At 40.0% G+C, this 27715-nt stretch overlaps 3 protein-coding genes and 1 long non-coding RNA gene across 9 annotated transcripts in view; 2 read left to right on the top strand and 2 right to left on the bottom strand.

The window, feature by feature from the left end:
* The first annotated feature begins 45 nt into the window (after window positions 1-45).
* On the top strand, window positions 46-8844 carry pcmt (protein-L-isoaspartate (D-aspartate) O-methyltransferase). 5 transcript variants are annotated; one of them, XM_030405467.1, is made up of 8 exons: window positions 46-394; window positions 4029-4133; window positions 4239-4270; window positions 5521-5625; window positions 5798-5918; window positions 6788-6873; window positions 7054-7179; window positions 7776-8724. In XM_030405467.1, exons 1-8 carry the CDS (start codon window positions 214-216, stop codon window positions 7779-7781), a joined length of 762 nt encoding a protein of 253 aa, XP_030261327.1. In that variant the 5' UTR covers window positions 46-213; the 3' UTR covers window positions 7782-8724. The 5 variants fall into 5 exon arrangements, with proteins under 5 accessions (XP_030261327.1, XP_030261328.1, XP_030261329.1 ...); XM_030405466.1 differs by having other exon boundaries at window positions 237-394; window positions 7054-7280; window positions 7776-8844; XM_030405465.1 differs by having other exon boundaries at window positions 237-394; window positions 7054-7223; window positions 7776-8844.
* A 1129-nt stretch (window positions 8845-9973) lies between these two features.
* lrp11 (low density lipoprotein receptor-related protein 11) lies at window positions 9974-18052 on the bottom strand. 2 transcript variants are annotated; one of them, XM_030405462.1, is made up of 10 exons: window positions 17648-18050; window positions 17257-17374; window positions 15551-15708; window positions 14318-14459; window positions 13953-14078; window positions 13618-13815; window positions 11347-11514; window positions 11191-11247; window positions 11008-11100; window positions 9974-10900 (listed from the first exon to the last, which is right to left on the bottom strand). In XM_030405462.1, exons 1-10 carry the CDS (start codon window positions 17822-17824, stop codon window positions 10746-10748), a joined length of 1392 nt encoding a protein of 463 aa, XP_030261322.1. In that variant the 5' UTR covers window positions 17825-18050; the 3' UTR covers window positions 9974-10745. The 2 variants fall into 2 exon arrangements, with proteins under 2 accessions (XP_030261322.1, XP_030261321.1); XM_030405461.1 differs by having other exon boundaries at window positions 17257-18052.
* On the top strand, window positions 18015-27662 carry LOC115574162 (uncharacterized). Its single transcript, XR_003982437.1, has 2 exons — window positions 18015-18117; window positions 24239-27662. It is a non-coding gene; the product is annotated as an uncharacterized LOC115574162 (long non-coding RNA).
* map3k5 (mitogen-activated protein kinase kinase kinase 5) overlaps window positions 18613-27715 on the bottom strand; it is a 77065-nt gene continuing 67962 nt past the window's right edge. Inside the window, exons 23-30 of the mRNA XM_030405460.1 lie at window positions 26988-27156; window positions 26678-26863; window positions 25838-25943; window positions 24658-24901; window positions 24398-24510; window positions 23023-23144; window positions 22759-22835; window positions 18613-21127 (exon numbers count right to left, since the gene is read on the bottom strand). Of these exons, the coding sequence (XP_030261320.1) occupies window positions 21067-21127; window positions 22759-22835; window positions 23023-23144; window positions 24398-24510; window positions 24658-24901; window positions 25838-25943; window positions 26678-26863; window positions 26988-27156 (1078 nt within the window). The 3' untranslated portion in view covers window positions 18613-21066. The remainder of the gene's footprint in view (window positions 21128-22758; window positions 22836-23022; window positions 23145-24397; window positions 24511-24657; window positions 24902-25837; window positions 25944-26677; window positions 26864-26987; window positions 27157-27715) is intronic.

Here is a 27715-nt window from a genome sequence, read left to right on the forward strand (position 1 = left end):
TTTACTACTACATGTGTCGCACTCCACTTAGCGGCCACCGTCTATGTTACTGCGGCAAATCTGACTGTGCACTGACTGATCAATGTGTTTTTCCCCAGTGCAATTAACATTAGCTAAGGCTCATATCTTAACAGATTAATTATTTTGTGAAATTACACTGCTCTGCATGGGGGTCTGCGTTAGATAAACCGCCCAGCAGTAAAATCATCCTGGATGTCTGGTGACGTATCCGCCGTTCCGCCGTCTGCTCTGGAGGTTGTCAGCTTCATCGGCAAAACCGTTGGCGCAGGCGCGGCACTGACAGCTGCTGTCTACTTACTCCGCAAAGTCTGTTTAATAATGGCCTGGAAATCTGGAGGAGCCAGCCACGCAGAGCTTGTGAACAACCTCCGCAGTAAGTCCGATTTTTTTGTGCGGTGGCAGCACCGACGTATTCACGAGCAGGTTGACCGAAAACGGTTTAGTTTAGCGGCTGGGGGTCATCACGCGAGCGGTAGCTAGCTTGTTGCTAAGCTAGGTGGTATGTTGTTGTTGACCTAGCGTTACCTCTCTCCACCCCCCTCTCAAACCACGTTTATGCCGTGGAACAGGCGAATGCCTCCATCGTTGCAGAGAATAAATTAACAATAAATACACATGCTTCTTACGCATAGTTGCAGCTTTTTTGTGCAGCTTTAGTTTTGTGTCAGGTTAACTTAGCCTGCTAGCTCTATGTGCGTCATTTGGGACGTTGTAGCTAGCTAGTAGCGCTAGCCGCGCTGCTAAGTGCCCTGCCCACATTCATTGATGGCTATCATGCCTGTACCATTCACTATACTTTAACATGAATGACACTGGCAGCTGGACATGTGAGGTCAGTTTCTACAGTGACTTTGTATGCGGGTGATTGAATGAGACAGCATGCTATGGCACAGTGGCAGCTAGTTGTTAGGTCAAACGACAGTGGCTGCAGAAAATATCAGTGACTCAGTGTAACGTTACCACCCTGCTACACGGCTGTTATCCGGTGCTAAGTCCAGTATAATCGTTGCCATTGATGCCACATGGTTAATTCTGCTATCAGATGGGAGTGCATTGTGCTATGTGATTGTGATTTACACCCATTTTATCAACATGCGAGCTATGATCCGACCTGCTGTTTCTTACTTGCAGAAAGCAAAATCATATTCAACGAGATCACGGCTGCAGACTCCCATATCCAAGACCGCTTTCAATATAAAGTATCTACCAGTGCTATTTATATTCTGTGCAGTTCAGCATAGCATTGCAAAAGACAGATCAGCAGCAAGTGTTTTGCCAAAAGCTGCATGGTTTGGGGACTGTGGCCAAACAAGATCCATTTGCTTTTAAATAGTTCTAACTTAATGTTTCTTTGCAGCAGGCATTATTATATATCTCAGTTAAATACTGATAAAAAGATTGCAGTCCTGCATTTTGATATTGAGAGGGTAGTTAAAAGCAGCCTCTCAGTAATGCAGGATAATAAAATGCTGGAAATCCACATTAATCATTCTCAAAAAGGCTTTTAAGTCAAATTCAGAAGCAGCCCCTCATGGTTTGTGCCAATTATGCAAATGCTTGTTCTCTTTCATTAGTCTAAGAACATCTTTTCAAGTCAAAACATTTAATTAGCCACTATAAAGATGTTGTGTTACATGTTCTTATTCTGAAGTGGTCACTACTTTGCTTTTCTGCTCTTCCTCATTGAACTCTTTACTGGACACTGACCTATTTTGACACAGAAATGTCTTAAATTTAACCCTCAATTTGCATAATCTGGATTCAAGCAGGTCACACTCAGGATGCATGCTAATTCACAACTTTTTGTAATTGTTCGTGTCCCCCTGACCAATGTTCCGGACTGGTCAGTGCAAGCAGTACCAGTTCAGACAAATCCATTCAGTTAAGCCTCAACTGCCTCATGAATTCATAGCAGATACTTATGTGTTGGAGGGCTGTTTACTAAATGGATTTATAGTTTAAAAAACAACATAAAATTGGTTTGCTTTTCCTGAGCTTGCAAAGACAATTTCAATTCTGGCAGCTTGAAACCTTCCCTGACAGGTTATTTACATTTCAGAAATCTCTAGTCGGCATCCATCTGGCAGCCTGTACGGTTTATTTGTAACGTATCCTAAAGCGGCACACAGCTCTGGGATGAGTCGAGTCGGTAATGAGAGCAGCGCCTGCTGTCCTTGGCTTCTCCCACCTTTTGGCCCCAGCTGCTACAGGAACCTGTTATGAGGGATTATTCTGAAGACACTGACACTTCTTCGTGGAGTTATATTTTGGTGTCTTCCACCACACGTCTATAAACTCTGACACTGTTGGACCTTGTGTTGTTCAGTTCATGTCATTGACAGATGTGTGAGATTTCCCGTCTGTATGCTGCCAACTTCACTTTGTCCTCTATTTCCTATGCGATTATCAGTTTTTCATACCGAACACATGGCTATTTGCAACTTCATTTTCATACTCAAACTTTTTATTCCTCTATGTCTCAGTATTTTCCACTGCTAACTCCCTGCTATGGTTGCAAGATTCCAGGGGTATTCAGGGTGGAAACTTTCCATGGCAATTAACAGGAATTTATGAGAAATAACGGAAATAAAATAAAAGTGTAGGGTCTATTTGCCCAGAATGTATTTACAAAGTCTAATGCAGACAGTAACAAAATGTTTTACCATATCAAAAGCAGACATAATTGAAAAAACCTCTAGTAGAAATAACGAATAAACAGTTTACTTGAGCTGAACTTTAATAAAATGAGTTGAATCATTTAACAAGAATGAACTGAAATACACCAATTAAAACTCTTTAATTAGCATGCCCAATCAAGCTAACAGATAGCTTGAAAAACTTGCAGAAGGAGTTGATAAGTTATAAACTGTATTTTAGTTTAGACGACTGTCTGCTGGTTAAAAGAAAATATCAATTGAAATAATTATAATAGATAATAAATATTCAAGATATATTCACTACAGTGGTCAGTTATCAAGCTGAGATGAAAATAGGGATGTACATTTTTAGTGATATCTGTAATCAAGAGTCAGCTACCTCTGCAATACATTTTCGGTTAATCATCGATAATAGATTAGGTTTGTTTGACATTTTAACCACTGACCATGTTTGTAGCAAAATCAGATTGGGCTTAATTAGGAGTTAAAAGAAAAGATCAATCAAACGAAACACGACGAAATGATGACTACATTTTAACAAAGGCTGAGATGTAATAATGTCAGTTTGTATAGAATTCCCTTTTGTTTTTTGTTTTTTTATTAAAATGTGCTTGTATTTTGATACATTTTCTCATACCATTATTTTGTCTTTTCATTTTGATATTTTGGATAAGCAAGAATTTGTAATTTGTAAAGTTTTTATATTGAAATTGTCAAACATTCCTTAAAATTCCCAAGCTCATTTTCATTTAAATATTATCTGGAGAGTTCCCTGTAATGCTCACATCCTTCAAAGCACTGCTTCATGCATACTTGATATAGAATATACTGTTTTTCTCAGTTTATGTACCATTACCATAGTATCGGTTGGCATGGATAAAATCCTCTGCAAGCGTATATCTAATTTATTCTGTGACTTGCACATAGGAAAGGTTCTGGAAAATCAATTGAAAAAGGGGTGTAATGGATAAAATATGCAGACAGGAGTGTTTATATCTGTTAAATCCAGTGAATTAGCTGATGAATTCAATTTTGCCGCAGAGTAGTCCTGCTCACTGATTTGGAAAATTGCCTAAAATGGTCTAATACATCAAGAGCTATAAAGGGACAGAAGGCGACTGATGGTTGTTTGTCATATATTGTACAACCCAAATGTACCAGTCATTTTATATTTGGTTGTGTAATGCCTAAATAATCCCCAAACTCACTCTTTCTTTGTGTGTGTGTGTGTGTGTTTGTGTGTTATGCATTTCTCTTTGCATCTGATACAGGGTTATGTAATATATTCCTGCCTGGTGTTTGTTCATGTTTCCATAACTCATGGTGACACAAACTCTTTTCCATCCCCAGAAAATGGCATTATTAAGTCTGACAAGGTCTATGAAGTCATGCTGGCCACAGACCGAGCCCATTTCTCTAGGTGTAACCCATACATGGACTCGCCCCAGTCAATAGGTACGTCTGGTCACGCCATCATTCGTGCATTGCAATACACTCAAAATACGGCCTGATGTCAGAGGGATGAACTAACCGAGCCTCTTCCTCTCTTTTAACCTAAAGGCTATCAAGCGACCATCAGTGCTCCACACATGGTATGACTATAAAAGACTCACACATTTCTGCATCCTGTGAATCCCTGCAGTTGTTTTAATAAAGCTTGCTCTCATTCAGTCATTCAGTACGTAGATAACAAAGAGATGCAGTCAGAAAAATTGTCTTTCACCTTTTCATTCTAAATCTAATCAAATATTTTAGTGGCTCTAAAATGTCAGTTAACAAATCTAATCTCATCAAATCTAATTTGCTATATTTTTGTGATGTTGGCATGTAAGCTTTGACAAGCAATTAGTCTATTCATTCGTCAGTCAATCGAAAGAACATTCATTAACAACATAAATATAACTATTTTGCCAATCAATTAATCTTTTCTGTTATTTTTCAAGCAAAAATATCAAAATATTTTGGTTCCAGCATCTCAAATGTAAAGATTTGCTTGTTTTCATTGTTATTTATGATGACAATTGAAAAGTATTTTGGTTCTGGACTGTTGGTGGGACAAAAGAAGCAATTTGAAGATGACACTTTGTTGATGACATTCTATAGGCTGAACAGTTACCCATGTAATATTGAAGACAATTGGTACATTAATCAATACAATACATAAAATACAAATATCCGTAAGTTGCAGCTCCACTGTAAAAGAAGGTTTACATTAACTCCTTTCTCATGGAAAAAAGTAGGAACATGCATCCTTTAAATGGATTGAGGATGAAAGATTGTAAAGATTTGGTAAATAGATATTTGATGTTACATTTAGGGGCAAATGACAGTTGCTGGAATAATTGTAAAACACTAATAACTTATCAAATAAATTGATAATGAAAATAATAAGGGCTGAAGGGTTAGGGTTACACAATTTTAAGGTTTATAAAATGTCATAAAATGATGAAAACATGTTGCTTAGTGTTTCTAAAAGCCCAGCATGATGCCCTTAATGTCTTGTTTTGTCCACAACTCAGAGACAATTAGTTTACTATCATAGAGGAGTAAAAAACTTGTAAATATTCACATTGACAATGCTGTATTCATACCATTTTTAACAGTTTTTCTTTAAAACTTGATCAAACCAATGAATTGATAGTCAGAATAGATGGTGATTCATTTAATAGTTGACAACTAATGGATTAATCATTGCAGCTCTGAAGGAGCAGAAGGAGATAAGTTGTTATGTCAGTCAGCTAACTGGGTGATGTTGACCTTGTCACAGTCAGTGTCTGATGCAATGTGAATGCTGACTGATGGGTTGAAATGCAGTTTCCTTGTTGACGTCCTCTCCACCCAGCACGCCTATGCCCTGGAGCTCCTACACGACCAGCTGTATGAGGGAGCAAAAGCTCTGGACGTCGGCTCCGGCAGTGGAATCCTGTCCGCTTGCTTCGCACGAATGGTGAGCCACACATGACGGGTAAACGCATACGATTTCTCCTTGGCGGCATATTCTGATTGATTGATTAGCTTGTCAACCAATCAAGATAACATAAAGACAGATAAAACATGTTTGATGTTGTGGTGATGTTCTTGTGTGAACTGAGCACTGTTCCTCCCTCTGTGCTCCACAGGTAGGTCCTAAAGGGAAAGTTATAGGAATTGATCACATCAAAGAGCTGGTAGACGATTCTATTAACAATGTGACGAAAGACGACCCCAGTTTGATAACATCGGGCAGAGTCACACTAATAGGTGAGATGTCAATGATGAAAGGTAACAGTCATTTTGTGTTTGTGTTTGTTCTATGAACCAACTTTTGCTGTCTTCTCTTCAGCGAGGAACTAAAGGAACAGCAGCTCAGTAGACAGGATAGTGCAGTGCTAAATAATTGAGCAGTGTTCCTACTTTCACCTGCGCCGCAGTGCTGACACAACCAGGAGATTAATAAAAAGTAGGCGGTTAACAGACACGCTTTCTGTTTTTCGTTTGATTTTTAAAAAAAGTTGTTGCCACAATGTTTTGACAGATTGTTAGTGTGGGTGGGCAAACATACTGTAGCAGTTCAGGAATCTTCTCTTTCTTGTGTCTCGATTTATCGGCTGTCAGAAAATAAATTCCAATCCCTGAACAATTTCGGTCATTAATTGCGTTTGCAGGATAGTGCTAAACAATATACTGTACTTACATTTTCTTTGACATTATTTTGGTTTATAAGTAATCAATAAAAAGCAGTTTTAACAAAACGCAACCTATTGGGTGTCAAACATTAACATCAGAAGAGCTGCTTTAGTAAGCTCATACCAGAGTAAGCTATTTTAGATTTGGACATTTCTTGAAGTGTAAACCAGATGCCATCCTTTTAAAATTGTCATAATACTGATGCCGTATCTATGAGTTGAGTGAAAATATCACCCAGCTTTATATCTTTGGGTATTTGTGACATTTCTTAAACTGAATAATAATAACTAATTGAAAACAGTCAGAAGTCAGACAAAGACACGAAGAAGAGCTGCCAGCACAGCAATGTTTGAAAAGGTCAGTGTAATCAATGAGCAGACAAAAATAACAATAAATATCATATGCAGAATCAGAATGTCTGTTGTGTGTCGTGTGTGTTTCAGTGGGGGACGGGCGGATGGGCCATCCTGAGGAAGCGCCTTACGATGCTATCCATGTTGGCGCAGCAGCACCGACTGTCCCTCAAGCTGTGAGTCCCTCTGAATACTTTAAGAGCTGATGATCAAGGTCACATTCTCCCAATTCACTTCAGAAGAAGTAGTGGAAACGAGCACTTAAAGAGAAAACAAATTTAATGCAATTTTGTGTTTCAAACAGGATTTAAATAGCAGTGCTGGAATGCCTTTTTAAAGCCCCGTTTCTCTCCCAGCTTCTGGATCAGCTGAAGCCGGGCGGCCGGCTGATTCTGCCCGTCGGCCCGGCTGGTGGAAACCAGATGCTGGAGCAGTACGACAAGTTGGAGGACGGCAGCACCAAAATGAAGCCCTTGATGGGGGTGATTTATGTGCCTTTAACAGACAGAGAAAAGCAGTGGTCCAGGTGGAAGTGACTTCCTTCTCCCCTTCCTCCCCCTCTCTCCTTCTCACAGTGGCAAAGGTGAAATGGTGTGGCTTGGAGCAGGCAATGGATCACAAGGGGCTGCATTTTGCTGCTTGTCGACATTTTTTGCTTCTTCCATACCATACCAACTAAGCTGCACGTTTCCTTCATCTTTTTTTTTAACTCGTAGACCCAAATTGGGTCAATAAAACCTGCCAGACTAATGAAATTTGAAAATCATAGTCGTATTTTTGGAACCCAAACACAAAAGAAATAGCAGCAGTGTGAAGGCATATTCTTGGTTTTCAAGAGCATGGCTACTTTGTCAATTTGAAGACACTAAAACCCAACTATCCATTTATTCTGTTTGGTCTTCTACTCTGTGAGATGTAGACAAAAAACAATAACTGTATTTTACTGTGAGAGCCTTTGTTAAAGTTTGCATGCAATTCTAACTCTTGACTTTCTGTTTGCACGATTGTAGTGGTTTTATTTCCTGCATGCTGCTCTTCTTTTCTGCCCTTCCTTACATTTGACTTCTGTTTCTCACAGGGATGAACTTTGAAGAGGAAGACGGTCCATAAATCACCTTTAAGTTTAAACCTGGAGAAAACTTGGATGGGGTTGAACAGCCCATGGCATTTTAACAAAACATGCTCTTTTTGTTTAAATCTAACGATGGACAAGAGTATCACATTGATGACAGCCCAGACGGGCTGGGAAGAAAGACTGAAGCTCAGCGCAGAAATATCGGAGAAGGCTTTTTTGTTTTTCTTTTCAGGCCTGCATCTTTTTGGTTGTTTTTTCAATTTCGAACAGCTGGATTTTTAGTTTTTTTTGTGGTTTATCATTTGAATTACAATCAGCCATTTTTACAGTCTTACATTTCAGCAGCATCAAAGCTGAATGTAGGAGGAACGGCGGACAGCGACGGGGGAAAGCTTGAAACTTTTAGATAATTCACGTAGCTACAGCGTGTGTGTGTGTGCGCGTGCGTGTGTGGATCATCTAACTCTAGACCTCTCTGCTAACATATGAGCTTTTTTCCCTTGCCAGCAGTATTAGGAACACACACACACACAGGCAACACAATGGCTGATGTAACCCACACATCCTGTTTGATGTGCAGCACTCTTGAGTCATTCTACACATAGAGTAAGCAATGCATCGGATCATACTGAGTATACTCCAAAGAGCGCGGAGCACTAATAACATTGACACACGTGCACATAACAGGGCTGTGCTTTTCACCTGGTGATGTGTTGCTTTCTGCCGCCGGTTTACCATTAACAATTTGTGCAGGCTTTTCTGGTGACTGACACTAAATGAGATAGTCACTGCTTTGCCAAAATAAACTCCAACAATATAAAGCAAATGAATGTCTGTTTTCTTGAAATCAAAAAGCACATTTTATTTTGGGTGATCGAAGTGATGAATGATATTTGGCTTTCACAGATTCTGGAATGGCAAATGAAAATAAAGAGATGCTTATGTTTTTGTCTGCCTTTTGTTATCGAATGTTTTGTGTGCAGGCTTGTGTCTGGTGTGTATTTCATGAGAAATTATTGCAAGCAAAGCTGAGGTAAATATTTTAGAAATAATCTTGCCTGTTAAAGTACAACCCCACTTTACTGTGAATGTTTGCAACATTTTCTTCTTTTTATGTGATTTAAACATTTATTCTGTGTAAACAATATTTATTTTTATGATGGTCTAAATGCACCATTTTCACACTGCCAAGAAAATAATACAAAAATGTTATTTAATTTTTTTCTCAAATAGTCTAATATGACAGTCAGCTATGAATGAAATCACCATGTATAATTTGTGTATTGTGAAGCTTGTGTAAACGTCTCAGTTCCTATAAACTAAGGGTGAATGACCTCAGTGTCCTCAGTCATGGATCGATTACTAAAGGGTGTACTGGGACAGACTATTTGAAATGACTGTAAACATTTAATTGCAAGATCAAAAAATATGACGACAAGGAGACGGAACAACAGACTCAAAACAACTACAAAAACAAAGGAAACAAAGAGACCAATTGTCTGTAGAGACACAAAAGTACCACAGACAGACATTAAACTAATAAAAGAAACAATAGACCTGCAAGGGGACTGAACTAGTACAACATAATAACAAATGACCTACACTCAACTAAACTGCAGGAACCAATGAAACAAAGTCAGGAAACAACTAGAGACACAGGAGTAATGGAAGGAGAAATAAAACTACCACAATGAGCGAAGAAAGAGAGAAGGCACACAAGTAGCAAACAAAACTACAACCAAGACAAAAATATCACAAGCACAGAAATACCATAAAGAGACAAAACAACTACAAAGGGACACAAAAACATCAGCGATATTAAAATGTAGCTAAGGGAATAAAGCTCCTCACAGAGACACAAAACTATTACAAACGGACAAAAAACAAATAGGGAAAAACGATCTGAAAGAGACAGACATAAAACTACAAAGACCCAAAACAACTACAAAGAGACAAAATATTTCAGAGACAAAACAACAAAAGGATATGAAACTATCACAGACAGGCACAAAACAACGCCACAGAAACAAAATTATGACAAAGAGATACAAAACAACCCCCCCCCTCCAAACTGTGTGTGCTCCTATGAAAAAGGGGCGAAGGGCCTGTTTTATAATCTGACCATGTCCTCAGTGGTTACGTAATGAAGTGCTGTGGAAATGTAGTGCACCGTCATAAATTACTTACACATCAGACCAGTGTTTTTGATATATAATAAACTTTAATATCTCACATGAAAGACAGCACTTTGAAGGAATACATCTGCGCAGATGTAGCACATACTCTACACAAGATTGCTTAGTAAAGAAAAATATGCAACAAACCTTCGACAGGAATAGAATTTGATCAATACAATTTGCTATGGCTTTATAAGATTCTGAGAAACTTTGGGAAGAAGTTGTCGATTCCTAATCTGTCAAAACGTGCTAGACAAGCACTACAATGTGTCGCATCTCTGCCCTCAGGCAAGTTAACTCAGGCAAAATGTACAGCAGAAATATGGCACATTAGTGTCACCCAGTGGCAGAAATACAGCATCTCTGTGTGCAGCACCTCTTTAACGTCAAAGTAACCAGTAATTGAGGATCAAATTCATTTTAAGAAGTCTTTTACCCTATGTATCCAAGAAGTCATTTTGGGAATACAGACATCTATGTATCAGTATCGTACTAGGAACGTTTACTCTTTCATCGTGGATTAACAATCATATTTAGGACTTAGGACAACATAAATATGAATTCACAAGCATCTGAATATGTGTCAGTGGCTTTGAAGGCAGCATCAATCAACAGTAGATTTACCAGTCAGACGTTCATCAGTGTGTTCAGAAACGTTCATGACAGCAGAGCGTTGGGATGTTTCCAACCTGAAGTGAGGACAAATCAGAAAATTCAAAAAGTCCTGGCTCAGGCTTCCCATGGTTCTCTTTCTCAGATCTCGAAGCACTTGTATTTGCTGCCCGCAACTGATTGGCTACAGGTACATGCCATTGATGAGGTAATCTGACTCCTCTGTGGTGAGGGGACGGGCTTTCTTCAGCTTGTGACGAACGAGTTTGAGACGACAGCCGATCATGAGCAGCAGCAGAGCGGTGATGATGAGGCCCAGAGCCAGCGGGAGGATTGCACCTGCAGAGGGAAACAGCAGAACATCACACATAAAGAAGCACAAGAGGGACACATAAGAGCTGAGACACAATGCAGTACAATGGTATAAAACCAAATTGTTCATGTACCTGACTCTGGTCCTGGATGTCCTCCCATTACTGCAAATGGTTTGGAGATGGGGATGTCACTCTGTGGTTGGCTCTGGGAGACTTTAGGGGCAGCTTCAAGACAAGATTTAGGGAACATTCATCGGTTAACACAATGTTACTGCTATGTCAATGAAGTTATACTAAAATGCACTTTAGCTTTACCAATCTCAGTCTGTTTGGTGATCGGAGGAGCCACGGTTGCTGGTTTGAAAGCCGGACCTGAAAGGTGTTTCCATAAAAAATGTTAAATTATAACATTTTGATGGTGTTGCAATATTAAGTTAAATAAAAGAAAAAGTAAAAAGTGCGGATTCTCACTTTTTTGTATACATTCACTGACACAGTCCGACTGCTGCAGGAAGTTGTTATGGTTTCCCTGGCAACCGCCATATAGGAAGTGTTTGCATTCTCCTGCATTTTGGTCATAGTACCAGCGTGGGAATGTGCCTTTGCAGGGTCCAACAACAGGAGCTGAAGCACACGGATCTACAGAGAAAGAGACAACCAAATTCTTATTTATTTTTGACAATTTGCTTTTACACACATTAAAACATGAGTTGAGCTGAGATAATAAGCTAATCGATCTAAAGTATACCTTGAATGAGAGAACAGTTTTCCACAACATTTTTTGTGATAAACAATTCATTTCTGATTTCAGCTTTAAGTTTTAGTTTTGCAGGAGACAACTTTTGTGTTCTGGTTCACTCTCACTGTTCAACTTTTTGTTTCCAGCAGCACCAGGCAGCTTTTTGTGCAATAAAGCTCTGATAAACCCCCTGTACAGTACCCACTAGCAGACAGACACGGTTAGTGGCCAACTTGTGAAGACAGTGGAACATGTAGGGGCTAAAGGAGTTGGAGGGGTTCAAGACAGCTAAAAGAGAGTGAATATTGGACTGAGATTTTGCCAAGTGGCCTGAAACACAAATCGAAATGAATGCTTATGTTACTCCAAGTCTTCTGGAAGCTGTTTGCTAACACTTTCACCAGATCAACTACATTTATGTTTGTCAATGTTGCGTTGAGCCTTTTTGCCTCTGAGTCTCCAAATCAATCAATACAGATTGAAAAGGATCAACTTTATTGATCGTTAGAGAGTCAATGCATTCCTGTCAACAATACACAACAACCAACAGAGGAACAAGGTTTAATTCTCTCTCTCTCTCTCTCTCTCTCCCTCTCTCCCTCTCTCCCAAACTTAGTTTGCATGTAGACATGGCTGACAGACTGAGCATTTGTGACATTCGTGAGAAGAAAAGACTCCTGAGACTGCACCTCACCCATATAATACCTGTGGTGAAATACCAATGGGGAGAAGAAGTCCTTTTGGTCAGTCTCAGCCTGATTCAGGGATCAGATGGCAGCGGGGACAGAGGAGCTTTGTTCCAGCAGGCAAAGAGCTGCTTTCCCTGCAAATGCAGAGTGGCCCTGTGGCTTTGCCAGCATTTTTTAGCTCAGTTCTATGACTCAATGGCTGCCTACAGGGGCTCCATCTGCCTCTATGTCCAGATACTCACTAAAAACCCTCTCTGCCTCTTTACAAAGGGATACTGCACTAATGACACAATGATAGAGGGTCATATTGTTGGGCAAATGTTTTAACAGGTAGAGCTTAAGTAAAAAAAAAAAAACCTGTTAAAAACTACCACTCTATTTTGTATCACCACAGTGCAGAGCAACATTAGTCAGGTTACAATTTAACCAAAATTGAAAAAATTGGCAAAAGAAAATGCAAATGCATGGCACAGTGTGCAGTGAGTGGCGCCAATTCTCCAGGCCAAATAAATCTATAAGAGCATCTAGTTGGACCTAAAAAGGCAATACATGTAGGAAACCTGATGAAATGTATTAATATGAGGAAGGTTACATTACATCTGTGTAGAGCGATGAAGAGAATCTGCTGCTATTTTTTGTCTCTTCAGTCGGAACAGAAACAGCTCATTGGTCATGTGAGTTAAATGGTCACTATGTGGGAAACAATATGGAACAGGTGTTTCCATCTCTCATTAATGTCACACTGAGAGGACAGTGGATCTAAATGCAAGACGGCAGGGTGGCAGATCGGTTTCAGAACATTCAATCAAAACAAACCACGGAACAGGATAACTGAACACCATGATCAGCCAAATACAACAGATAACCAACGAAAACTGAACCAAAGACTGGACTTAAATACAAACTAAACTAGCAAGGGGATGAGGTGCAGGTGGAGAGAAGCAGAGAAACACAGCTGGGGCTAATGAACAGGACAAACAAGAGTGGGCAACAACAGTGGGAACAGGACTGGGCTAACAAAGGTTAGGCAGTGCAGGTGTGGAGGGAAAGCAGACTAGGGAGGAATACGAGAGCACTGGGAACATGCATCACAAAACCCAAGAAAACACATAACTCGGAAATGACGGGACCATGAAAATTATGCGCATTAACCCTTTTTCAAATGGGGCAAAGACCACCTTGAGCGAGTCTTTGGCCATTTCCATCAACCCTTTCTAGATTCTTGAAAATGAAAACAACTTTTTGTCTTGTGTCTTGTTTCTTGTCTTTTAATAGGGTTTAAATAAAGACCTTCAAACATAAGCACATTCTCACCCTGACTGCCTGGAGCCTCTTGTTGACTGGGACTTTGTTGGGGAGTGGCTTTGCTCCTGTCCTGAGGTGGTACGATGGTCTCTACGGTCTTTCTGGGCCCGGTCATGGATTTGTCCCCGGCCTCCTCTGTCTGAGCTACAGGCTGATGAGGGCTTGACGGATCGGCAGGGTGGGTCACTGACTTCCTGCTGCTGTCAACTAAAGTAATTAAATGAACAACAGAGAGGTTGTTGATGTTTTGTTTGCTTGTGCTCTTCCTTGAGTCTTGCATTCCACTGACTAATCCAGACAATACAACAGATTATAAAAGACTGTGGGAAACAATGGTTTCTTACAGTTTGGGCAGAAGTCTTCATCAGAGCGGTCTGGACAGTGCTGCTTCCCATCACAGGCGTATGTGATGTCAATACAGCAACCGTCATCACACTTGAACTGGTAGTTTGAACAGTGACCAGTACACACTGTGGGCACAGAATGATACAATTAGAAATATCAAAACAAATTTTAATTCATCTTAAAGTAGTAGTAGTATTGAGTCTTTTTTTTCCATGTTGTAGCATCTTCAACTTCTCTTAAGTTTGGAAAGAAGTATAAGTGGTTTATTTTCACATGAAACAATAACCCTGGATTTTACTGGAAACAACTAGGAGGGAGCTCACAAAAGAACACAACAAAGCTGCATGTTCTTTGAACCCATCACCTTCTGCTTGGTGTTTTGGTGCCAGCACTGTGACAGAGACGTTGTCAGAGCTCTTCTGGCCCGTCGTGTCAGTGACAGTCATCTGGAAAGTGTAGATGCCCTCCTGGAGACCACTGATCTTAAGCAGCCCTGGATGAGTCGCCTTCAACACACACAAAAATAGGTTAAGGACAGGCAACAATTCTGCTCTCAGATTTTAATAAATCACATGTGCACATTTTTCAAAACCTCCAAAGTTTACGTCTTTTAAGCAGAAGTTACTTGCAGGCTACTTAATCTGATTCCAGCAAATTTTGTTTTTAAAACTTCTATGGCTAGGCAAAAATAAGTTTTAATTTTACATAACTGCTCCTGTCAGTTCACCCACGTCACAAAAATAGCCCCGCTCTTTCAGTATGCAGTCATTGTAGATATATTATTGTTTTGTCTAGATTTATCCCCTGCCAAGACAGATATTAAAGGATTTTTTTCTGTGGTTCTAGTGCATAAGTGCATAAACAAATTACATTTGATTTGTGCCCTTGTAGCCTGGGGGCCAAATAAAGGCACAAAATGCACAAAAAAATAAAATAAAACAATAAAAAAAAGGATTAAATCCTCTTTCATTATTTTCATTTCATATCACAATCTGGATTTATTGTTAAATCAATCAAGAAATTGTTTACAGATAATATTATCTGTAAAGAATGTCTAACAGCAAGATGACTTTCCCAAAAAAACATGCCTCAGTCACCCAGAATAATGCCCTGAGCTTGCTGCTAATGGTTTTCACTGGAACTGTTTTATGTGTAAGGTAGAAAATGGTGGAAACTGACCACAGACTTCAGTGTGATTATAACATATTGTACTCAACGCTCAGCATGTTGCCTCTGGCTGTGAACAGCAGGCAGCCTCCAACATTGCTGCAGTCCTTGAGGCAGGTTTGGACATAATAATCTCTTATCTCTGTTGGTACAGCGAGGTATTATGGAGTTTGTGTTGACTTAACAAATATAAACAAGCAATTTGACACTGGTGTCTGTGAAGGCAATTAGTCCCAATTCACTCTGCAAATTCAAACATTCTGATCCCTGAAAGAAGAGAATAATAGAGCTATTGCTGTATATGTTCTTAATTCAGTCTGTTTTCCTTCAGTGTTTGTCAGTTGTTTCATTCTCACATGAAGCACTGAAATGAAACTCTATACAGTCATTTTAATGCAAGATGGCTCTGCAATCTGCTGAATAGACTCACTTTCATGTTAATGGCTGTGTCCCCTCTGACGAGTGTCCATTCGTAGTGGTTGATGCCGTGGTCGTCCACACTGTCCCGTCCATCCAGGACAGCCCAGTCTGTGGGCAGCTGGATCACCACATCCTGTCCAGCGTCACTGCGGGGAGGCTCATCCACATCTGCAGAATCACAACGGAAAACCACGCTAATATAGAAGATAACTCCTACATGACTAGTTTATTTGATTAATTCTTGCTTTACTTCATTGTAGTTGAACACAATATACATTCTTTTTCTTTTTTTTAGACCATCAAAACACTTGCTGTTTAATTTTCTGCTGGTCCACCAGATGGTTAACTTAAATATCATTTTATCATTTCTTCGATTGCACTTGAAAGACCACTTTACTTGCTGGTAAACAAATGGAGGATAAAATTACAGTCATAAAACACCTGGTCTTGTTCGCAGAGTCCTGATGACATTTTGCAGGCTGGAAACCAACTAAAAAGTACATCATTAACCCACCCTGCCTGCTTTAGCAAGATAAGTAGCTGTTGTTCGAGGCTAAATCTAACTGGAGAACTATCTTAGAAAGTGTACATAAAACTTGATGTACCATCAAATCCAATGAGGCTCTTCAACTTAGAGTGCTGTCATGGAGCTGAAAAACTGCTTCGAATGGTGAAAATAATTGATCTTTCATACTCCCTTAGGGCTACAGAGGATCAAGATAAAACCTCTAAAAGAAAAAAACGTCCAGTGGTCCAGTGCTACAGTATACCACTCCACACCATACCAGAAAACAATCATCAGTTACTGCTTCTTTTTGATACCGTATTAGAAAAATTACATGCTCATGAATAATTAACTAACTTTCCAGTAACCACCATCAGTCACTGCATTGATCATCTTTCCATTTCCCTGTCGTACTTGTTCATCTTCATTCATTCACAAACAAAAGATGAGCCATTTTCGTCAAAATCTACATGTTAATTAAGTCAAAAATAAAAATAAACAGGTAAAATATTGAATCCTTTATAATGTGTTCATTGTGACATTTAAAATTCACCTACCTGACTTTTATTCATGTGTGAGCAGCAGTGTTTCAGCTTTTTTAGCTTACACGGTTGGTAATTTAAGACATAATTTGGGTTTTTTAAGGTGCAAGATGTAGGAATTGGCCACCTCACAAATTCATATTCAAAACAAATAGGGGGTAGCATGTCACCAAAGTAACTGCTAACTGCTGCTAATTGTAGCTGCTGTTAGGTGGTTAGCTCAGTTAGCCGTGCAGCTAGTAGTTCGGTCTTGGAGCTGGGGGACCACCGAAGTATTTACAGGGCTTGCATAGGACCTTTGGACTGGAAAGAACAGGGGCTAGCTGGTTAGCATGCTAATTTCTGCAACAGAATACAGAGGCATAACAAAGTCAAAACTGCTATTTATTTACCTTGACTAGAACTTTTTACATATTGCACCTTTAATGAGTAAACCACTGTGTAAAATAGCTATCAAGGTATCCATATTCAATAGTCGACCATAATGTGATATTTAACCAGCATTTTTGCCTGGTAAAACAATACTTAATTAACTCTTTAATTAAGAATCAATTAGAAAACAATACAGCAAATTGTTAACTATCCATGCATGACATTTTCCTAAAACATGACCAGTCATATGGACCCACATGTTAAATCAGTTAAACTTGTAAGCCTGTGATGTCCCACCTTGTGTATCATCCTCCTCAGGATGTCCTTCCCCGGGCCTACGGGCTGAGCCTCCGGGTGAAACAGGGAGGTGTCCCTGCGTTGTGTTGGCGGTCCGGCTGTACGTACTGAAGCCTTCCTGCGGAGCGAAGGAGCAGACATTTTTGTTCCTGTAGGTGCAATTGAACAGGTAGCAGCTGAGACTCTCCCCGGGCTGCCTCGGGTCCTCCTGGACCACCGCCACGGTGCAGTGAGGCTGGGAGCAGCAGGCGTGCAGGCAGTCCTTCCAGGTGTACACGCTCCCCGGGGCCAGCAGGAAGGTGGCCCCCTGCTCGATGGAGGCTTTGGCCTTGATGATGCGCTCCCCGACGGCGTTGAAGTCGCCCACACACGAGTCAATCACGTCGCCTACCTTGTACGCCTGGTCCTGCTGGAGCTGCTTGCGGAATTCTTCCAACAGCTCCTCCACCCCTGATATTTTGGATTTGAGGTCTGATATCGGCAACGAGCGAGCGTCGACATGTCGGGCTGCGGCCAGCAGCACAGCACAAGCGAGCAGCAGCCAGGGATGCTGAGACCGAAGAGCCATGTTGTTCACGCAGTAAGACGACCTCTCCCTCTAGCCTCGGCTGGTGTCCGACGCATGAGGGTCCACACAGCGAATAAAACCTTCCTACATGAGCTCTTTCTCCGGTATACTAATGTTAAACCCGCTGTTTAACACAACATTGATCTCTGAGCCATGAGCGGAGCAGCTAACGGTGCGTCCTCTGACGATGCTAAAAATCCGTTGTTGTCATGGTGAGGAGGGGGGCGGCCGCGTGAGCATAACGTTTGGCTGCTCAGCAGAAACCAGTGACGTCACATTGATGGATATAAATGGTGAGTGGGGCTGGCGCACCTGTAGCACTGCTGATCTGTCACTCTCCCTCTCTGCCTGCGTAAAACACACCAGGCTGGAATCCATGGGCAGTTAGTTAGTTATATATAACAAATAAATTTGAAGACATAAAATACATTAAATTGCAAAATACTATATCACCAATTTATTGCAGGGGGGAAAACACACGCGAAATCACACATTTCCAGTCAATTTTGCAATGGCAATAAATGTTTAAAAATCTAGTTTGTCTTGTTAAAGAGCTATTTTCAGGTAAGCGGCTCGTCTAAACGTTTCATATACAAACAGCCGGCTCAATCTTTGTGCGTCACTCATATGTACAAAGTCAATATTTGTTTTTATGTTCCTAAACAAAATGGAGCTCATGTTCCATGTCAGCCGACAGCACATAGAACAAATCTGCTTTTCTTCTCCCGGACTGACATACCGTCCAGTTTATATCGTTTCATAAAAAATTAGGGGAACCTTTACATGAGTATAATTTGCTTTTCAGGTGTTTATTATTCAGGTGTTGTACATTACAGTAATGCATTTCAAATAGGTCATCCTGTTTGCTGTTATCACACATAACACTATTTAATTTACACACATTGACTCAACATGATAGAAAAGCTTTGCAATAAACTTTACATTAAACCTATGTAATACAATTTGATAGAAAATGTACATGCAATTAAAATAATTAAAGTCGACATTTTAGGCACAATCATTTATGTGTGTGTAAAAAGTACCACTGCTCTGAAACTTTTCACTATATCTTGCAACTTTACATCTTTGTTGATCAGTTTAATATGTGTTACCTTTTGGCACGTCCTTGTCATTCCACAACACCTTTCAGAAATCATTTTATAGCCTGACAGCTCAACTTTCTTTACTTTCACTTACTTACTTTCAACTTTCAAAATTCTCAGGTGAACCTCTGTGATGACTGCTAAACATTGTTTTACTAAAGATAATTTCACCATTTTACTTTAAAAAATGAAAATAAAAATAATAAGGACACAAAGTTGTAACTTTGAGTTGAAAAGTGGTGGGCCCTAAAGGGCTCAGATTAATGCAATAGGAGGATTGGTACAAGGTCAGAAATAATGAGATGGAGAAATAATTGCATTAAGGCACATCAAAAGAGCATAGAAACGATTCCATTAAAACACGTCAAATAGAAACAATTGAAGAAATAACATTGGGAACTACTTAAGCAAGCAGCACGGTTAGCCTACTGTAAATCACTGTCTTATTAGGTTTCACGTACCATAAAATTCCGCAAATAAGACACAATCTTCGCAAGATGTTAGCAAACCTAAGGCTGTTCTAGCTATTGAGCACATCAGCCCATCTAATATATTAAATTTAGATTTTATTATTAGGTTCTGTATAAAAATGTAATCACAGTTTCACACCAGAATCTGTAGCAGCCGTTTTCAATCGCAGACTGTGCTGATGGAGAGAAGTGTTCTTGTTTGTAAGCTAACAGTTCTTGACTGACTTCTTCAAAGTATTTTTTTCATCACCGTTTTATAAAACAAATAATGCTTTTAAAAAGTGAAAGGGAAAATGGGCCATTTTCAAAAAGTACTACGGACGAGTCCGCAGTGTCCCCCTTTTTTTTGTGGAGAACAGTAAAAACATTTGATCCAATTAAAAATGTTTTATAATAAGCAGAGTGATTAGATTTCCTAAGAACCATAGAGTGTTCATTTATTTAAAAAATCTACTATATAATGCCTACCTATGTATATTCAATGGTATTTGTAACAGAACACTTCTAACACAATTCTTTCACAGTTTCAAGATGAAAAGCTTTATTTTAACAATATATCACAAAGATCTTGATTAATTTTAGATAGGAAACAAAATGGACACACTGCTCATGATTATTTTCCCCATATCTGACATCATGTTTTGAAATAAAAAAGGTCAAGGCTCTTCCATGTGAAATTTGTTTTGCATTTCAGATTTTTCATCACAACAAACAGGCATCAGATTGGATGATCATATCTACAGAACACAAGCGAGATAAGCACAATTTTGTCAGTGTACAACAATAAAAACAGAGCAAATGATTCAATGTAATATTAATTACTAACTGAATATCATCTCATTTGATTTGTGACATTAGAAAATACAATATCATACAATTCATTTTTCAATTGTGTTCATTATAGACTGTCTGATCCACATGGAGATTTAACTCTGTTTCTCAATGTATTTTTGAAGTACATAAATGTCACTCACATATAATTTTATAACACAATATTTACACGTCTCGGAAAAATAAAAATGTAGATCCGTGTTATAAAAGGAAATGTGAAGAAAAAAAAAGCATGAACAATTTAAATTAGTCTCAGTATGGTTAAAAAATAAAAATAAAAGCTGGGCATGCGCTGACGTCCTTCAGATTACCATAACAATTAAATTAAAATTCATTAAATAAAAGTAGTGATAAGATGCCGATGGTAAAAACATTAGCACAGATGATTTTTTGAATGTAGTATTTTGTATCTCAGGCTTGTATTAGAAAACGGTCAGTCTCAAGTTTTGTAAACGTTACATCTTGTAAAGACGGGAGAAAACTTTTTGAAAGTTTTCAAGGTTTTCCTCCTTGTTGTCATTTCTAACCCACCAGTAGCAAAAAGCTGCGTAATGTCCATCCGGCGTAGCAAAACTAGTGGCACTTCTGAGTAATTGTTGCTTTCAAAGTGACCTTGTTTTTTTGTTTGTTTTTTCCAAAAGCCTTTTTTCAAAATTATCAAAATACTCCCGACACAAAGAGTCAAAGAGTTCCTTGTGTGGGTGGAAAGCTGCTCTCCGTCAGACGTAGGGTCTTCTCCTAAAAGTCTTGCTCTTATAAATACTGAGGTAAGAGGAGAATACTGAGTTGTTGGGACAAAGGTCCTGACTTCTCTGAGTGGTTGTCGCCACTTAAGGCCTCAGGTTGGCTTCTGCCTGTAGTCTGTGATGGCCTTCCATAGTTTGCACAGGATCCCACCTCTGACAGGACAGAGAGAACACGCTGTCAGGTTACAACATACAATATAACAGTGTGCGTATGTCTTATAACTCTATAAACACTTTCAATATTTTTCCCCAGTTTCTCTTGTCCAGAGTATCAGAAAACACGCCCTATACATGAATTTGCACAATGGACCTGCAAAGATTGCTCAAGTAGTTGATTAGTCAATCAAAAGAATATTAGTTTCCAACAATTTTGATCATTTATTAATTATTTCAGTCATCTTTTTAGCATAAATCTCAAACGTTTGCCAGGTTTTGTAAGAAGCAATCTGAAGACATCACTTTGGGCTCTGGGAGCAACTATCTTTCTCCAGAATCGCCTACCGCACCTTAAATGTTTCAAGTTTGTGCAACAGTTGACACATTAACTTATCTTCCTAGCCACTGTAGCTAACAATGATGTCGATGCTTGCTATGGATCTCCTTAAAATTGAGCAGCCTCCTGTGCACGTTGCACACAATCCACCATTGTAACAGTCTCACTTAGCTTCTACAGTGTGTGTATAATATCTCCTAACAATAGCAACCTGATGCAAAAACATTTTAAAACAGTTAAACAGTACTGCATACAGCAGGACAGAGTAAAAGTCAGATTTTTCATCATTTTTTGTTAGATTTTTTGAGGAAACTGAATTTTCAAGAGTTGTAGATACCCTGCACACACATCACTGTTTGTTTTAATAGTGCCACTGGGGGGTGGTAAAGGCAGACATGTCCACTTACAATAATGACTTTAAAGGGGCATGATGAAGTTTTGCAGAATAAATTCAAACTCAGAGATGTGTGTAACAATGATCTTATAATACAAACTCAGAAATATATTATTTGATCCATGACTGAATAAACAAGCTGTTTACAGAGGAAAGAAAGTCCCCAGAAGACTGTTTGAAGCTAGAAAGGTGGCAGGGTCCGCCATACATAAACAAAGTAAAACAGTATGCAACTGTGCTGTCCTCTGAGGTCAGTGTGTTTATTCGGTTTATTCAGTCATGACAATTAAGAGCTTGTTTATTTAGCCTGTTTATGCATAAAAAGAATCAGTCAATGAAGATCTTTCTCTTCTGATCAAAATGTCTTCCCCAAAACTACACAGTGCACCTTCAAGAGTTAGTTTGAGTGATGAATTTTAAACTGTTTCACTCTGGTGTGAAAGTCATACACAATGAGCTGATATGATGCCACCAATGGGAGAAACTGGAGAAAAAGGGAGATTAAAACTGTTGCAGTAGTCAAACTAATAGGCAACTAATAAACATGTTCACAGATGTGATGTTGATACCTTAATCAACCACAGCTGAAAACAATTTCAGAACTTGTGAGCACTGTTTCACACTCAGCCCTTGAGAAAGGAAATGACACTTTTACTTCTTTATTCTGGCAACTGTACAGGATGTCTAGGAAATGAAGTAGAATTTTTAACTCTTGGAGCCCCATTTCATCTCCATTATGAACAAAGAGGGTTGCTTACATCTGCGTTTCTGTATTTGGGGACCTGCAGTAATTTAATTTTAGATGTGAGATTCAGCGTGTATGGTAGTTGCCGAGTACTGATAGAGGAGTGAAACTGTCACCAGTCATCTCGAAACGACAGAATGAAAGTTGACTACCTCAGTCTTAAACTCTTCAGATCGTCTCTCGTTACATCGTGGAGAATGTCGCTCAGCGTGTACTCTTCATTCAGTATCTGCAGAAACAAAGTGCATCAAATGAATCTGTTCTTTTCTTATGGTTTATTCTAGTGGCACAGCACTGAGTAACATTGTGGAAACATGGAAACAACCATCACAGGGTGAAAAACAAGAACGTAATCTGGTGCCGTCACTGTGTCATGTTACTCAGCAGACTGCCTCAAAGTAAAAGCAGGGGCTCACTCTGTCTATGGAGTCCTGGTCAGCACCGTAAAGCATCAGCCAGCTGGTCAGCTCTGGGTCTTCATGTCTCGGTGAAGGTGGATCCGTCTGTCCCTCTGGACCATTTGAAGATGTGGGGACGTCTACGAGAGAGAATACCGGGAATAGACTTGATGAGACACTCTGGAGCCAGTCACACAACATTTGCATAGAAAATAAACTTCGTGCTGCAGCATCAAAATAATCATATTAAAAGCAGTGGTGGAGAAAGTATTTAAACGTACCAAAAAATCACTGAAAATAGGCTGTCAAGACTGAAATTCCTGCGTTGAAAAAATGTTACTTATACTGAAAAAATGACCTGAAAAATTACTGCCTGCTTAATAAACCAACTGGGTGTTTTACTCTTTCATAGAGAGCCTAAGTCACTCCCCCCTCCGGTTTCCCTCATGGGTTATTATTTCAGAAAAACGTTGTATGGTAGTGAATGGAGAGAGACAAATAATGTTTTGATCCAGTTTGAATTGTGGCACGAATACGATTTTTGTCACTTTAAAAGACATTCTCGAGTCAAGAAAGTCGTAATTTAGGTAAGATATCATTTAGTTTTGTAAATTTTTTTTTTAATCGTCTTGCTCAACACACGTCACCAACACCAACATGGCTGCCAACTCGGCACAGAAAAAGGTACTAAAAAGGTAAAAATGACAGTAAGTCTGGTCATATTGACAACTGCAGTTATGGCAAATGACAGATCATCAGTTCTGTGAGCTGCCAAAAATTCAAATTAAAAGTTCAAATTAAACTTAATTAGCTTTTAAACTCACAGGCATCATATGCTTGATTCATGACACAAGTCAAACAGGATTGGGGAATTATTTGTCTTTCTCCATTTACTATCATATGTGTGTTTTTCTGAAACAAGTTCCCATGAGGGAAACTGGAGGGGAGTGACTTCTGTTCTCTGTAGCACTGAGATCAGGTTTGGATGTCTTATTGGGATTCTTAAAGAAAATTATACCACAGGAAAATGCGTGGAGGAGAGAAAAGTTGAAGTGTTGTTCAGTATTTGGCTCAGAACCCAGAAAGGACTGGGCTTCAACACAAGCACTGAAAAAAATTAGCACAGATAAGGTACTTGGAAAGGTTCCTGCTTGATTTAAAAAAAGGACGTCATCAGCTGATTTCTCTGCACTGGTCTGATTCCGTATTTCTTTGCACTTTTAATCACCCTTAGATTTGGTCACTACAGACCAGCTGTGGCTGTCTGGATGTGGAGTCTCAATGAGTCACCGCTGGCTGTAAAACGGCTGCAGGTTGGTAGTAGTAACAGCAGAAGTGGTGCTTGAGTTTCATTCTCACAGCGTGGCAAGGTAAGTGAGACAACAGTACAGACCTGCGGGCTCAGATCGCAGCCTCAGTAGTCTGATCTCCTGCTCTCTCTCCTCCAGCACTTGCTGCAGGATGGCCTGATACTCTCTCTCCTTCTCCAGCAACTGTTCCAGCAGCCTGCAGTCAAACGAGCCGGATGGAGGAAACACGACAGGGAGATTTGCTCTTATTTTATCAGCAAGAAGTAAGAAGAAGTATTGAATAATTGATAACGTGACTAATGCGTCTGCGTTGGACTTAATCACAGCGAGTGTTCCCGTCTACCTGTTGGTCTCCAGCTTCATCCTCCCCAGCTCCATGCTCACGGACCGCTGTGCATTATGGGACTCGTGGGAGACGGTGGAGCTGAGCGTGCTCACCCCTGACGTGGCCACGGTGTCGTCGTGAGCGGCGACGGGAGGCGCCCGGCTCAAGTGGGTGGAGTGTCTGTTTGGCTCAGCGTCGTCGTCAACGTCCTCCTGCTCGGCCGGGTCGCTCTCTGAAGCCAGACTGAAGTGAGGCCTCAGCTCTGGACACACAAACACACAAGACATTACTTAAGTGATTTAACGTCAGCATTTTATTTGGTTCTGTATTTTGTTTTGGAAAAACACGCTTCTATGGAAAGTATAACTGAGTGTGAACAAGTTTTAATAACTCTAATGCACGTTCTAACACTCTAGTTGTTGCAGCCTTGAGTTTCGATCCATGTTTGAAACAGTGCGAGGGAGAATCTTTTTCTTTTATCCTGCATTTAACACAGATAGCTCTGCAATAGAGCTGCAGCTAACCATTACTTTCATTGTTGATCTAATATAAAATAAATCGATTGCCATAATAATTGGTGATTAATTAAAAAAGTTTGTAAGAATTTCCAACCCGTCAAACACACTTTTGTAAAAACATTCTCACGAATTCGACCTCGAACCGTTGAAGCTCTTCAGTGCGGTAGTTCAAATCTATCAAAGCTTTCAATTAGCAATCAACTGTCACTGATGCAGGCCTTAAAGAAACCCTTGTTGAACTAACCTCACAAACATCATGGTTTATGTGTTTTATAATGTTATCTTTACAGGTGGTACAGACTGTAAAGACAAACGTGGTTTCAGATATATAAAACTGTGATAATGAAACAAAATACTTGGCTGTGGATCTTCTGGGGCTTTGTTGGCCTTGAAATGAATGAAACAAGCACTACCACACACAGAAGTAGCAGCCACAGTAACGCTGCCATGGTGAGAGGGGCGTTCTCCACACAGGACACTTATCTTTTGTGCACACATGGGGTGATTTTGTTGTTTTACTGTCACTGAACATCCGGCAGTCTCCCAGATATCTGTCTTTCAACAAAGAGCTGTGACGACTGCTTCCAGGGTGCAGTCCTGTATTTATCAGACAGCTCTGCCCTGAGGGACCGGTGATAACTTATTTAGGGGCGATCTGCTCGAGACACTGATGACGTTACCTGGCACCAGGATGGTGATGGCCGTCTGCACAGCTTTGCGGATGATGTTGTCCAGAGCGAACATCCAGTGAGGCTTGATGTTGTGGTTTCGCAGCACTTTGTTCACCTGAGGACGAGAAGAGTTTCACACTTTTACTGTGTTTTCTTATATTTATTTATTAAAAATGAATCTCTTTTTAGATTGAATAGATTTTTGTCGGACCAAATCTCCACAAATGGACCTTAAAAGCCTAACAGTATGTTTGCTGATACTTTAATATCATTTTTGTACATTTAAACTCCCGCACAACAAACCAAACTCTGAATCCTCCCATTGTTTTTTTCTACTTTAAACTGTTCTCTCTTATGACCAACAGGAGGCATCAGAGCTCTATGTTCTTGCAGGATTACGCAACACCCCTTTACAAATATGAAAACAACCACTTGCTTCAGAATCATTTCATCTGCATAACTGCATTTCTGAGGGGGAGACCAGTTCAGGCTTTTTACAGAATGTGCAGCTGCTCCTGACAGATTCCCCTTCCACTGCCTCACTTAAAGGTTACACACATTTCTCAGTTATCTGTCTCATCTCGGTGCGGCAGGAGCGGCAACATGGCAGCCTGTCGGCAGCTCATGTTAAATGACAACAATTACACTGAAGTGTTCAGTGCCCATGGTTTATGCATAAGCTAGGAGCATCACTGCCTGCAAATAGGAGATGGATAATAGACAGGATCACATTGTTAGGGATGCAGGAGAGAAGCAAAAGAGCAGCCTGTGAGGAGAAGATCAGCTGACTGTCTCTGTATTTCATTATCTGCTGCTGTGATGTTAGCCGGCGTTTGTGTCCACACTCACAGCATCCTGGAAGCCGAACAGCACGACCTGCAGCTGACTGATGGCGGTGCTTTCGAAGTCCAGCTCCAGCTTGAGTTGAGACAGCGTGCTGGCGATGATTTTCCTGTCTGCCATGCGAACAAAGTCGGCCAGACTGACCACGAGGGTGGAAATGTGCTGAGGCTGCAGCTTCATTGCCTCAGAACCCTGCAGGTGAGAGAGACGGACGCCATGACAGGTAAGGTTGAGGTGCACAGTAAGCATGATGGGTTTTCTATTTGACATATGCATTGATTTATGTGTCTGACTGGTGGTGTTATCCATGACTGACCTGCGTGAGGGCCTCCATCAGGTTGGCCACCACCTTGTCCTGGTCCTCGGTCAGGATGCGGTGCAGGGTGGCTCGTCTCTCGCTGTCCTTCCGGAGCATGAAGAAGCCCGAATCCTTCTCATCAGGAGACGGAGGCGCACTGTGGTCCTCAAAGTTCTCCACTGGAATGCTGGGTAAAAAAAGACAAACGATTTTGGATTCAGGTCTGTGGACTAGAATTATTTTCAAAAACAATGCAGCTCCCACGATGTACTTTGTGAACAAACATGCATGTAAAGGTCAGAATACAAACCAAAATATATGTAAAACTGCTTTGACATCACTGATCTGAGTCCAGCAGAAATGGAAGATGTTAATGATTTGTAAAAGATACAAGTTGACTACTTATTCAAGAAAACATATGGCAGCCGTGTGTGTGAGTGTCTTACAAAGTCCTGTGAAGGAAACAGATTGTATATTTGTATTTATCTCTTTTATGGTGATAATCTCGTTCTTCTTTGATACAAATCATCATAAGGTTTATCCAATGATGTTTTTTTGACGGATGATACTTACTTTTACCTCAGACCAGTATTTCATGTGTTCAAAAATATTCTATGAAATTAGACGCATGTAGAGTTTCCTAAACTGCATCGCTCACAAGATTAAAAAGATTTTGCCAGCGCAATCTTAAAATTTTGTTTTTGATCCGTCTGTGAATCTGTAACTACAAGCACAAATATTTTAAG

The sequence above is a fragment of the Sparus aurata genome, chromosome 22, assembly GCF_900880675.1.
Source record: "Sparus aurata chromosome 22, fSpaAur1.1, whole genome shotgun sequence".
NCBI classification, from domain to species: domain Eukaryota; kingdom Metazoa; phylum Chordata; class Actinopteri; order Spariformes; family Sparidae; genus Sparus; species Sparus aurata.

Bases quoted from the DNA above. Each gene is read 5' to 3' on its own strand.
- pcmt (XM_030405467.1), top strand. From the start codon at position 214: ATGTCTGGTGACGTATCCGCCGTTCCGCCGTCTGCTCTGGAGGTTGTC. The intron at 5,626-5,797 runs GTGAGCCACACA...TGTGCTCCACAG, and splicing joins CCGCTTGCTTCGCACGAATG to GTAGGTCCTAAAGGGAAAGT. The intron at 6,874-7,053 runs GTGAGTCCCTCT...TTTCTCTCCCAG, and splicing joins CACCGACTGTCCCTCAAGCT to CTTCTGGATCAGCTGAAGCC.
- lrp11 (XM_030405461.1), bottom strand. From the start codon at position 17,824: ATGGCTCTTCGGTCTCAGCATCCCTGGCTGCTGCTCGCTTGTGCTGTG. The intron at 14,079-14,317 runs GTGATGGGTTCA...CTGTGCCCACAG, and splicing joins ACCAAAACACCAAGCAGAAG to TGTGTACTGGTCACTGTTCA. The intron at 11,101-11,190 runs GTAAAGCTAAAG...CTTGTCTTGAAG, and splicing joins CACCAAACAGACTGAGATTG to CTGCCCCTAAAGTCTCCCAG.